The sequence below is a fragment of the Cupressus sempervirens genome, chromosome 4, assembly GCF_028749045.1.
Source record: "Cupressus sempervirens isolate cs-2001-9-10 chromosome 4, ASM2874904v1, whole genome shotgun sequence".
Taxonomy (NCBI): Eukaryota; Viridiplantae; Streptophyta; class Pinopsida; order Cupressales; family Cupressaceae; genus Cupressus; species Cupressus sempervirens.
This window is the reverse complement of record NC_143121.1, coordinates 629,864,806-629,877,106: the sequence shown is the minus strand read 5'-3', so window position 1 is coordinate 629,877,106 and position 12,301 is coordinate 629,864,806. Positions and strand designations below refer to the sequence as shown.

The 12,301-nt window shown below is 37.1% G+C and overlaps 1 protein-coding gene across 2 annotated transcripts in view; it reads left to right on the top strand.

Moving 5' to 3' along the window:
• The window catches only part of LOC149562804 (Transducin/WD40 repeat-like superfamily protein), a 293,154-nt gene that overhangs the window by 227,816 nt on the left and 53,037 nt on the right, over nt 1-12,301 (top strand). For both annotated transcript variants that reach the window (XM_089826267.1, XM_089826268.1), the window contains exons 12-15: nt 1,857-1,922; nt 2,084-2,175; nt 3,507-3,572; nt 3,693-3,756. In XM_089826267.1, the coding sequence (XP_089682393.1) occupies nt 1,857-1,922; nt 2,084-2,175; nt 3,507-3,572; nt 3,693-3,756 (288 nt within the window). The remainder of the gene's footprint in view (nt 1-1,856; nt 1,923-2,083; nt 2,176-3,506; nt 3,573-3,692; nt 3,757-12,301) is intronic.

Sequence of the window (12,301 nt, the reverse complement as noted above, 5' to 3'; positions counted from 1 at the left end):
TATTTTTACATGGTTACTGGAAATGGGACATTACAATAATAATAGTGTTAACTTTTTAAGTTTAATAATTTAAATAATCTCAACCACATTGCGAGATGCATCACCAAGGCACCAGAAACATAAACTGATCACACAAAGAAGCAATTGTTGCTGCATACCAAAACGAGCACTGACTGAAAGTAGACGTAGCCAATAAGAATTTTGAGAACAAACCATAACGCCAAGACTGATGCAAAGTTCTTTGTTACAAAATCAAGCTTCAAACCACCACTGCATACCAAGAAAATACCTAAACCCTGCTCTCCAAGAAATTTGGATATCTACAAGCTCAATTGGAAACTTATAGAAAATCTTGGAAACTAGTCAATGCTCATGGAACGATACGAAGTGAAAATGGGGACATCACAAGTTTGGCCTTGTGTGATAGTTTGGAGAGGTTTTGGAAGGTTTTGATGCATAAATTAGTGCTAGAGTCTCAGGTGTGACTGAGACTTCATAACAGAGTTGCATATATGATTTTCTATGGTGATTTGAAGGTTGTCGGGTATTGCTGTTTTAGTGTGGAGAAAACTGAGTTATTGGGATGTGCTTTATATGGGATTGAAGGTGGAATTGATTGAATTTAGTAGCTGCTAAACCATGTAATTCAGGAGTTCTGGACTTGTTAATGTATTTCTGTCTTTGCAGACCTCTAGCTGACAATTTCCAAGCATTTTAAGGTCAAAACTGTAGGATGGGGTTGTCTTTGACAGTTGGTGGCCATTTGGAGGTGTGATTTGTGTAGTTTGGGAGTTAATTTGAAGGCTTAACCTTATTAATAGGGCTTGCAACAATCATAACCAGTGTAGCTACCTCTCGGTGTATTGTCTTAGACCTATTTGCTATTTCTTGGACAGTTTGGAGGGTATTTGGAGTTGAAGTTTTGGTGTGGATTCCTTTTCGGTGTTTGGGAGTGCATCATTATCCAGTTGGGAAGGCTGGCTGAGGGAATTCCTTGGCTGTTCTGCCTGTAGCGAAATGTCAATTGATCAGTTTTAGACCTATACAGTTTCATCCATCATGGTTTGCAAGGTATTTCGTGTTGGTGTTCCATATGAATGTTAATTCATGTTTGTTATCTTCTGAAACAACTGTAACAACTTTAACATATTTCTTGATAAGTTATATGAGACTTTAATGACAGTAGTGTACATGAATTTGCGAGTTAGGTTATAATTTTTGTTGCCAAAAGTGAACTTTTTTTTCAGGCCAAAAGTCACAACCAAAGACTGATATTGTTCGTAGTGACAGCTAAAAGCTGTTTGATTAACATGTTATCTTACCTTAATTTGGTGCTACTTTGAGGGAACAACAATCTTTGAGAGGTTGACTACCTGATGAAGCTCATCTCTTACTTTCTTTCAGCTTGTTCCTTAGCACTTACATTTTTGTCTTTGTGAAGGGAAGTAATTATGTTGTAATACAAATTTGCAATTAACGATGATTGCTATGGTAACCTTGGACTTTGAAAGCTTGTATTGTGTTATGAATAGTTTGAAATGAAATGTCTCATCCTATTTTTGCTTTTATAACATATAGCAAATTCTCATGAAACTCATATCTGACTTCCTTTGCCTAGCTTGCCCCTTAGCCCTTAAATTATCGTCTTCGAGAAGGGAAGTAGTTATGTTGTACTTCAACTTTTCATTTAGCCATGATTGCTATGGTAAACTAAGACCTTGAAAGCTTGTATTATGTTGTGAATAGTTTGAAAAGAAATAGTCTTATCCCATTTTTTCTTATATATTGTATAACCAATTTGCAGTCACTTTACCATTCACATTTTGCTGGAGAATTATTTGATTTTTCTCATGCAGGTGTATCGTCCACCTTTGGAAACGATAACAATAGCATCCCTATTGGAAAATATTTCATCATTAAAGGTGACCTGTTTGATTCCACCAGTGTACATTATTGCTTGTCTTGCATGTGCATCATGAATAGGGCTACAGCTAATTTAGCACCACACCTTCTATATTATTGACTATAGCTATAGCTAATTCAATGTGGATCATGAAAGCTAACTGTTTTTCTGCATGAACAGGCTCAAACAGAAATTATAAGCAGTGCTGTACAATCAGTTAACCTCAATCCTTCTTGTTGGTATCAATTGGCTTTTCATCTTAACAATGGGTGGTAAGTTGATATTAACACTTATAATTTAATATACAATAACATTGTCGTTGGTTGCCATATGCATCTGTTTTATGCTTCTCGCCAGTTTGCACAGCCAATATGATGAATGTTTGCTTATTAAGTGCTTCATTTTGCACATGTGTATATACAGTCATCTGGTTCACATATAAATTGACCTGTCGAATAAGAGTTATCTTGTCACCATAAAAAAAAATGATAATGCACAGATACATTAATACCGAGGTCAAAGAACTAGAAACTCAGTGTGTTCATTTTTCAAAAAAATTATTTATGATTTTCGACAAAGCACATAAATTTATAGAGAAAAACTGCAAGTTTTTTGCATGTTGAAGTCCAGGATTAGAAGTAAAATCTAATTAAAAAACACTGAAAGAAAACACTTGCGCTGGAGTCTCAATTGGCAATGGTTTAACAACTTAATGTGACCATGCTAGTTATCCTTAACTATTTAAGCTAAGTTGCTGATTCATGTGCGGATGTGGATGTGAGAATATGGTGGGCAAATGCACGATGTTTTTAGGGGCAATTTTGGGTGTATATATATGTGAGTGTGTATATACACACACACACACACACACACACATACATATACATATACACACACACATTTATACATACATACATACATACATACATAAACATACACATATAGATATAGATATAGATATACATATACATATATATGTATATCTATATATATATACACATAAACGTAGACACACACACACACACACATATATTTACAATGTAGTTGGGAAATAGTTTGGTCCAATATGTTTAGGTTAAAATTTATCTAATTGCTCTTCTATACTTCCCTTTTTCCCTATTACAGGGCTGCAAGGAAAGTGATACATAACTTGTCATGTAGATAGGAGTAATTTGGCCCAATATGTTTAGATTAAAATGTATCTCTTTGCTGATGTGAAGCTACAATTCTAGGGATGCAATGCACAGTAAGACAGACAATCCTTTCTACTCCAAGTTTCTATCCCTTAAATTCTAATCAGTGCTATTTCAAAAGACATAACTCACTTAATTATTGTAATTGATCAATTATGATTCTAGCTAATATCAGAAGAGTTCAAAATGCCTCCAACCAATTATACAGATAATTTTTTTTTCTGTAATACGTATTAAAACCTTTGATTGGTTTTGTCTTATGAGATAATATTTGTTCTGTGAAACACAGTTCTGGCTGCTCAATTGGCTCATGAATAGCATTTATCTGGTTACATGATTTAACTGGGTTCCTGGGTTCCTTATCTATTATTACTCGAATTGATAAATGTTCATTTATTATCATCATGCAGGTCTGGGGTGCTTGATTTGTACAGTAAAAAAGTGACTCATATTCATTGCCCTCCTCCACCATGGATGTAAGACTTTAGTTAGTAAATAAGTGGTATCGAAGCTTGCAATTGTTAATTTTGCTGTTATAACAGTTAGTTGTATTAATTGGAAATTTGTGCAAACTTGCTTGTTGAGCTCTAAATCAGGACACCGGCTTCTCCAACAGCCACTTTCTATCAGAGGAAACCTGCATGGCTACCTTCGGTCTCAGTACGCTTATACTTTATCCATGCAATTTTTTTTTGATTTAGAAAACAAACTAGTAATATTACAGCTCATACTGTAATTACTGGAATGTAGAATTTGTAATAACCCTGACTGGGCTGACTCCGCTACAATGCTAACTAATATGAATTTCCGAAATCTTATACCATGCAGCTTCACTAATTGGAGTACAAACTCAAATACTGAAAATAGTAGGCAATATTGCCGAATATTAACAATGCCCAATGTCACGATATGATTTGGACTTGTACTGCTGTTTATTGATTGCACAGTAATCTTTTACATCTAAGTGTGAAATGAAGCAAGAAAGCTAAATTTATCATTTACATGAAACAGTAAGTGCAACACTAAACACGAGGGAAAATTGCAAATGGATAACCATTTATGATTTAATCTTTCAGTGTAATCTGGTCTCACTTGCTACAGCAAATACATTCATCCAATGTTAACTACAGAACCTGAGTTTTCAGATTCAGTAGATGTCCACCCTATGAGCATATGGGCGCCCCTTTGGCAGGGTCTGTGATTGCTTGAAAGCCTACAACAGCAGATGATTCCAGTTTGCATGATAGGACAATTTACCCTCTCAAACTGCAATCCAAGCCCTCACACAATCACCCAGGTCTGCACTAGTCAAATGCCTGTTTGCAGCTAATGCTAATGCCCAGCATGCATCCAACAAGGTGCTTGAACAGGCAATAAATGGATGCCCAAAGAAAAATTACGGCTCAGGAAATAGCCACCCAACTTGGGAGAGATAGCATCCCAAAACTCTGCAAATGGGACACCTGATCGCACAGTAGACACAACGGCCAATAGCAGGATATACTGACGCCAAATTTGTAGTTGAGATTGATTTTAAATGGCAGAAGCATTCCCAAGATATAATCAGATGCTCAATGCTGGCACTTCCAATACAATCTAGTGCAAGAAATTCCAACTGGAAGAGCAATGAATAACAACCAATGTCCCCCTAATAACTTTAGCCATGGAATAGAAGAATCGGACAATTCTCTTGAATGCAAAAACCATGTCCACTATACCTTAGCAGCAGAATGGAAAACAATTCAATCTCTAGAAAAGCCCCAATTACCCTTATAACTCAGCAAGGGGATAGAAATTAACAAACTCAGAAATTCTTCAGAGGCAACAAAAGCAAAATAATCCATGCAATGCTTTTCTCTTCAAATGGGCTCATATTTATAATCCTCTAATGGCATAATGTTTTTAAACGTAACTCCACTTAAGAAGCTTCCTCAACACAACATCATTTTATAACATTAAATATAATAAAGTGCCATATGATAACGCTAACTTCAATAATTAATTAATAAATAGGAGCCCATGCAATAAGTAGCCCAAACCACTACAAGTGATGACCAACTGTCAGCTCCATCATCTGCACTGCCAAATATGGCAGATACCCATATTAAAGTTACTAAAAATAGTAAGTCTGCAATTGTGACCCCAAAGTCACCCTGTCAGGTCGAGGGTCGCTATATGAACTGAGTCAATCAAGTGTAGATACTCGCCAAAGATGGGGACATTACAATCCTCCCTACCCAAGATTGCTTGTCCTCAAGTAATCAAGCATCACACTAAAACATCCACCAGGATCCCATAAGAATCATGTGATATCTCTACCATCATTGAACTAACTCCATGCGAGTAACATTATCAAAATCAATAACATGGCTTGCAACATAGCACCCAACACCTATGCTGATGATGTAAAAGTTAGGAAATCAATAGAAGATAAGTCTATAGGAGATCTCAGCACACGCTCTCCTTCACTGTACCTAGCCAATCATACTGCAAATAATCCAACTTAGACATCGACCAACTCTACACTCGATGCAAATCCTTAACATGTCAGTCAAATTCAAGAGTGTAAATACTCATCACGTTATACACGCTATTGCCACTATGACCATCCCCATTGTTAGCCTTTGTTTGTTGTGATGACTCATCCTTTACAGCATCAGTATAAACCAATATGCCACAGTTTTCTGCCCCTGTTGGCCTCAATGCACAAGTATGACCTTTAGAAAAAGGTTCTTTGCACCAATAGAAAATGTTGTCTCATCCTCAAGTCCTTCTTGGTTGTATCATCAAACTTCCCCGCTAACTTGCTTGTGTCCTCAACAACTGGTGGGGACTCCTCATCGAGAGGCAAAAGAACAAAAGATTCTCAAGCAAACCTACATCAAGATGATGACTCTAAGTCACGTGCCTTTCTCATCGCCTCCTGAAAGGAAGATGGTTCCTATGACTTCACCCATCCATGGAGTGGCTCAACCAATCCCTCCATAAATAACATTACCCTTTTGCACTCTAATATGTTGTAGACCATAATTGAGAGTCTCTAAAACCCACTGACGTAACTCCCTAATCCCCTAGACTGCCTAAGAGCCAACTCTCTGAAGTACACCTTTGGATCTTTCCTATCAAATCTCTCGATCATACGATCCACAAACTCCTGATAAGAAGTGATCTGATCATGTCTCAAAGAAGCTAACCCGTAGTACCACCAGGCATTGGTAGCTTCGTCCAGATGTAATACTCCAAACTTGACGGTGTCCACCTCAAACATATGATGCAAAGCCAAATATGTGTCAAGGTTATGGATCTAGGCTCGAGTTCTGACTCTACTACCGCTACTATCAAAGTGCTCTAGAGTCATGTTACTGACAACCTCTCTCAAATCAGTTTGTTGAGGCCTCTGACTCTCAGGTGTCGGCTTCATTCTCAAATGCTCCCGCTTCTGCGTTTGGTACCTATCAAAATTCAAATGTTGCTTTATAGCTTGCGGTAAAGTATCCCACTCCGCAAAATATGGCACCATGTCATTAACAAAAAGAGTGGCCTCAGGCTCTACAGTGACCACATCCACCTCAGGTATCAAAAATGTGGGCCTCCATCTCCTATCATATTTGTCAATCTATCTGTTAGCTTTATTAGCGGATTTGCTTCGCTCCTCAACTCAAACCCGATCTCATCTCTATATCTATCACCATCTCGGGATCTGTCATCAACTCAAGATCTATGAGAACCAACATAAACATCTCGAGCCCTCTCCCTAATATTTCCCTGAGTGAGTGCTATCCGTTGCAACTTGTTAGGAAGATGTTGTAGCATGCTTGCCACCCAGTTCTGTCTTGTTGCCAAGTCCCAAAATGTAACTCAAACTTTCTATCTCCCTTGGAACCTGTGCCAACATCCCTATAACCCATACCAAACGAACCATCTAGACTACCAGCTCCACCATCGCCCAATGCTCTAAAATGAATCTCAAGATTGCCATCTTTGGGTGGAGAAGTGCGACCTCTATAGGTATGATGCATACCGAACCTCCTATCACCCTCGGCAATTGAGTCCAATTCTTGCAAGATGGCAAGAAACCACTTTGATACCACTATAATAACCTTGACTGTGCTCACTCTGCTTCGATGCTCACTAATATGAATTTCCAAAATCTTATAACATGCAACTTCACCAATTGGAAGTAACAAACTCAAATATTGAAAATAGTAGGCAATCATCACTAAATATAACAATGCCCAATGTCACAATATGAATTAGAGTTGTACTCCTGTTTATTGATTGGATTGTAATCTTTTACATCTAAGTGTGAAATGAAGAAAGCAATCTAAATTTATCATTTACTTGAAACAGTAAGTACAACACTAAATAGGAGGGAAAATTGCAAATGAATAACTATATATGATTCAAACATTTTGTCTAATTAATTCTCAATTGCTACTACAAATACATTTATCCAACATTAACTACAAAATCTGTAATCTCTCAGATTCTACAGATGTCCACCCTATGAGTATATGAACGTACCTTTGGCAGGGTTTGTGATAGCTTGAACGCTTATAACAGCCGATGATTCCAATTTGCATGATAGGGTAATTTACCTTGTCAAACTGTAATCCAAGCCCTCACACAATCGCCCAGGTGTGCACTAATCAAACAACTACTTGTAGCTAATGTTTACGCCCAAAATGCATCAAACAAGGCACTGAAACAGGAAAAAATGGCCACCCAAAGAAAAATCGTGGCTCAGTAAATAGTCGTCCAACTTGGGAGAGATAGCATCCCAAAACTCTTCAAATGCAACCCCTAATTGCACAATACACACAACGAGCAACAATAAGATATACTAACGCTATATTTACTAGTGAGATTGGTCAAAATGATAGAAACATTCCCAAGATATAGTCAGATGCTCAACGTTGGCATTTCCATTGAAATCCAGTGCTAGAAATTTAGACTACAAAAGCAATGAAGAACAACCAATGATCCTCTAATAATAGTAGCCATAGAATGGAAGACTCAGACAATTCTCCAAAATGTAGAAACCATGTCCACTATACCCCAGCAGCGGAATGGAAAACAACTCACTCTCCAGTAATAAACCCAATTACCCTTATACCTCAACAAGGGGATATAAATTAACAAACTCAGAAATTCTTCATAGGCAATAGAGCAATATAACCAATCCAATGCTTTTCTCATCAAATGGGCTCATATTTATAATCCTTGGATGGCACAAATTTCCCAAATGTAACTCCACTTAAGAAGCTTCCTCAACACAATATAATTTTATAACATTTCAATATAAGAAAGTGCCATATAATCATACTAACTTTAATAATTAATTGATAAATTGGAACCCATGCAATAAATAGCCCAAACTACTTTAGGCGATTACCAACTACCATTGCTACCATTTGCATTGCCAAATATGGGAACTGCCTAGATTAAATTTGCTAAAAATAGTAGCCATGCAACTGAGACCCCCAAATCACCCTGTCAATTCACGAGGGTCTCTAGAATGAACTGTTTCAATCAAATGTAGAGATTCGCCAAAAATGTGGAAATTAAGGAATTTATATTGAATTGCTACTTGGATAAATACATACATCATGGAATATACCCGTTGTCATGTTTTCACACTATTGTTCCATTGTAAATGAGGACCCCCTTGCTTTAGCAGTAAACTGGTGGTCTTTGGTGGTTTTAGTTGGTAGCATTTTCAAGTTTCCAAATCTGTGAGAGAGAGAGAGAGAGAGAGAGAGAGAGAGAGAGAGAGAGAGAGAGAGGTCTTTGGGCTAGAAGGTGGGCTCTTCCTTGAGGGAGTTTGCCTAGGGTTAGTTGACTTTGAAATAATGTATGAATGTGGAAAAGAATAATCTAGTTTGTTATCAACATTTGTATCAGATATTAGTTGGAATGAAATTGGCAGCATAAAACAACCTTTCAGAGCTCCATTTCAATTAAGGATCACCAAGGATGGAAAAGGCTTAAGAAGGGCATAAAATGACTAAGTTTGGGACGATGATAAAGTTAAGGTAAAATCCCAAGGGAAGAGCAGAATCCACTTGCCCCTTGAGATTCAAAATCTCAACACCACACTGATTTCTGCCTTCTCTCATAAGTCCTAATCCAAGCCCACCTTCAAGGCCCACCTAGGTGTGGACGTTAAGACGATAGAGTAACAACATGGCATAGTATTAAGGTCAAGTCCATAATAGAAAATGGAAAATCTGATTGAAAAAAAACTGCCAACACTCATGAGGAATCGGATTTGAACATGCAGAGATCAGATTGGATTTGAGTATGAACCCCACTTTTGAAACCAAATGGCAATGATGATTGGGCTGTGTGGGTGACAAATGGTGTGAAGGAAGTTGAGTCCAAGAGGTAGAAATCCTAAGTTAGGGGTGGAATGCGCCACTTGGGAAATGCATTCCCATCAACCATGAGATCTCCACTCCTCAATCAAGCAATCAGCCAAGGGAATCAAGGACATGATTTGAGATGATAAAGAACAATGCAATGACCCCAAGTTATGGCATAGTTAGATGACTTAAGGATCAAATAAATAATTTGAACCAAATAAACAAGGGGGCAGTGTCATGAAAAATCATAAGGGAGGGCAGGATCTGCTGCCCTCTTGGGATTCACAATTCCAACCAAGGGCATATTTCTACTTCCCCCTTTCATAAGAATCAAAAGCTCAATTCAAAGCACGAGGAGAGAAGGAAATCTCACATTAACAATGATAGGTTGTAGCCCACAATAAGATCACATCTGATCCAAGAAAACAAGAGAGATTGGAGACCTAAGAAACATGATAAGATGTAATCTCAAGGAGGGAGCATAATCTTCCGCGTTCTTGAGATTCTCAATCCCTAGACCCTTATGAGTTTCACTTTACATCAATAGTGAAAAACATGAATGCATGGAGATGATAGAATGTGTATTAGAATATTGTAATGTTTTGTTAATGGTGATCTTAGTTAGCCTTTAGTTTATTAAGTAGTTTCTATTTGCGTCTTTAGTTCACGATTGATTCTTTTAGAAACATCGTGTTTGTAAATCTATATAAGGAGCTTTTTATCTCCTTTGTTTAATATAACTACAACAACATTGATTTGCTAGAACAATGTACCATAGCGGGTCGATGGGATTTCATAAAATTTGGTGGATTTTTCAAGGAATATTCAAGCCTCTTTTGTTTAGGAATTTTTTCTAGAAATTTATTTTGCGATTTTTAGGGAAAAATAATCATTAGAGGTAATTTATGAAACTTTTGTAGTTTGTCTTTGAGGATTTTTGCAGGAAATCACAAACCTAGTTAAAGGTTTTGAGCCCACAATTTCTTGGTTGCAGTAAAAGATTCTGATTTTTGAGGGCTGCATGTACTTGCATGTTTGTTGCATGTACATTCTTGTAGTTGCATATCCTAGTTTACCACGCAAAGTCTCGTGTTTTGCCACCCTTAAATTTTTTGATGGGTTTTCATAATCTTTCCCCTTGAGATTTTTTAATGGGTTTCTATAATTTTTCCCTTAAAATTCTTTGATTTTGTAGTTCACAAAGTTGCAAGGGATTCCTTGGTAGGTTTATAATTTTTTCCTCAAAAATTATATGTTGGGTTTTACCGTTTTCCTAAAAAACGAAGCTTTGTATTGTTTGGTTTTAAAGTGATTCTTCACCTCAAAAATCATGTTGGATTTTGATAAAATCTTCACCTTAAAAATTATGATGGGTTTTCATCGAGTTTTTCCCTAAAAGATCGTGGCTATCTACAGTTTGTTTTAGGGCATCATGCTCATCTGCAAAGTTTGGAGCGTTTGCCGATTTTTCCTCAAGATGGCACTAATTGTTCTTAGTGTTTTTCTATGTTTCGACGAAAGAGTAGCTTTGTTATCCAACTTTAGGTTCGATGTTTTGTGATGAGTTCTGATAAGATGTTTTCTTGATTCGGGGAGGGTTAGTGGTAGACTCATCTTAGTGGCATGCTCTTGTCTCATTTTGCAAAGCATTTTGAAGAAGGGACACCCTTCTCTGTTCTTTTATTGATGAATTTTGGCTTCCTGGTCATTAACATTCTGTAGATCCAAAGAGGGTCTTAGCAGCAACAAAATATTTTTTAGAATTTGTGACCAATAGACAATTGTTAGACAATGACCATTAAGGGAGAGTTTTAGAATACTGTAATGTTTTTTTAATGGTCATCTTAGTTAGCCTTTAGTTTATTAAGTATTTCTATTTTGGTCTTTAATTCACGATTGTTTTTCTTAGAAACATCATCTTTGTAAATCTATATAAGTTTTATCTCCTTTGTTTAATACAACTAGAACAACATTGATTTACCATCACAATGTGAGCTTCAAGTGTGAAGCCCGATTGTAGCCAAGAGTAGGAAGTCAAAGTTATTTTAAGTCTAAGTTTGATGACATTGTAAATCTATATAAGTTTTATCTCCTTTGTTTAATTCAACTACAACAACATTGATTTACCATCACAATGTGAGCTTCAAGTGTGAAGCCCAATTGTAGCCAAGAGTAGGAGCTCAAAGTTATTTTAAGTCTAAGTTTGATGATATCAAATGATGGAAAGTGTAGAATCAGTCCCAAAGAGAGGGCAGATTTTACCCTATACTTGGGATTCCCAATCCTAAGAGAGGTTGAACTTCTGCCTCTAGCAACTAAGGAACACTTTCAAACTTGAACCAAGACAACCACGCGAAGGAAGAGGTGTCTTTGATAATAATAATACGATAAGGTGTGAAATAAGTTTGTGAGAGTTGATGAAAGTGAAAAGTAACAATCCTAGGAGGGAGGCGAAATCCACCCACCTCCTAGGATTCCAAATCCCAGGACACACAAAAATTCCACTTTAGGATAAGGAAAGAATCTCAGCGTATAGAAGATTTCTGCCATGGATTAGAACTCTTAGAAGCATGTCTTTTGGTCTTTAATTCACATAAAGACAAGCTATAACTAAGGCAAGTGCAATGCATGATTAAATCAACAAGGTTGGAGGTGATAGGTTTGAATTCCAAAAGCTGAACACAAATTGAGTAAAGTAGACATGTAATGTCCCCATTTTAGTAGGTTCCTGTAGTTGGCTTGGTCAATTCACCATCACGACTCTCGTGAGCTGACAGTGGGATTTGAGGGTCTCAGTTGTGTAGTTAATAGGCTTTCCAACAGCCTATAGTGTGTTTTGG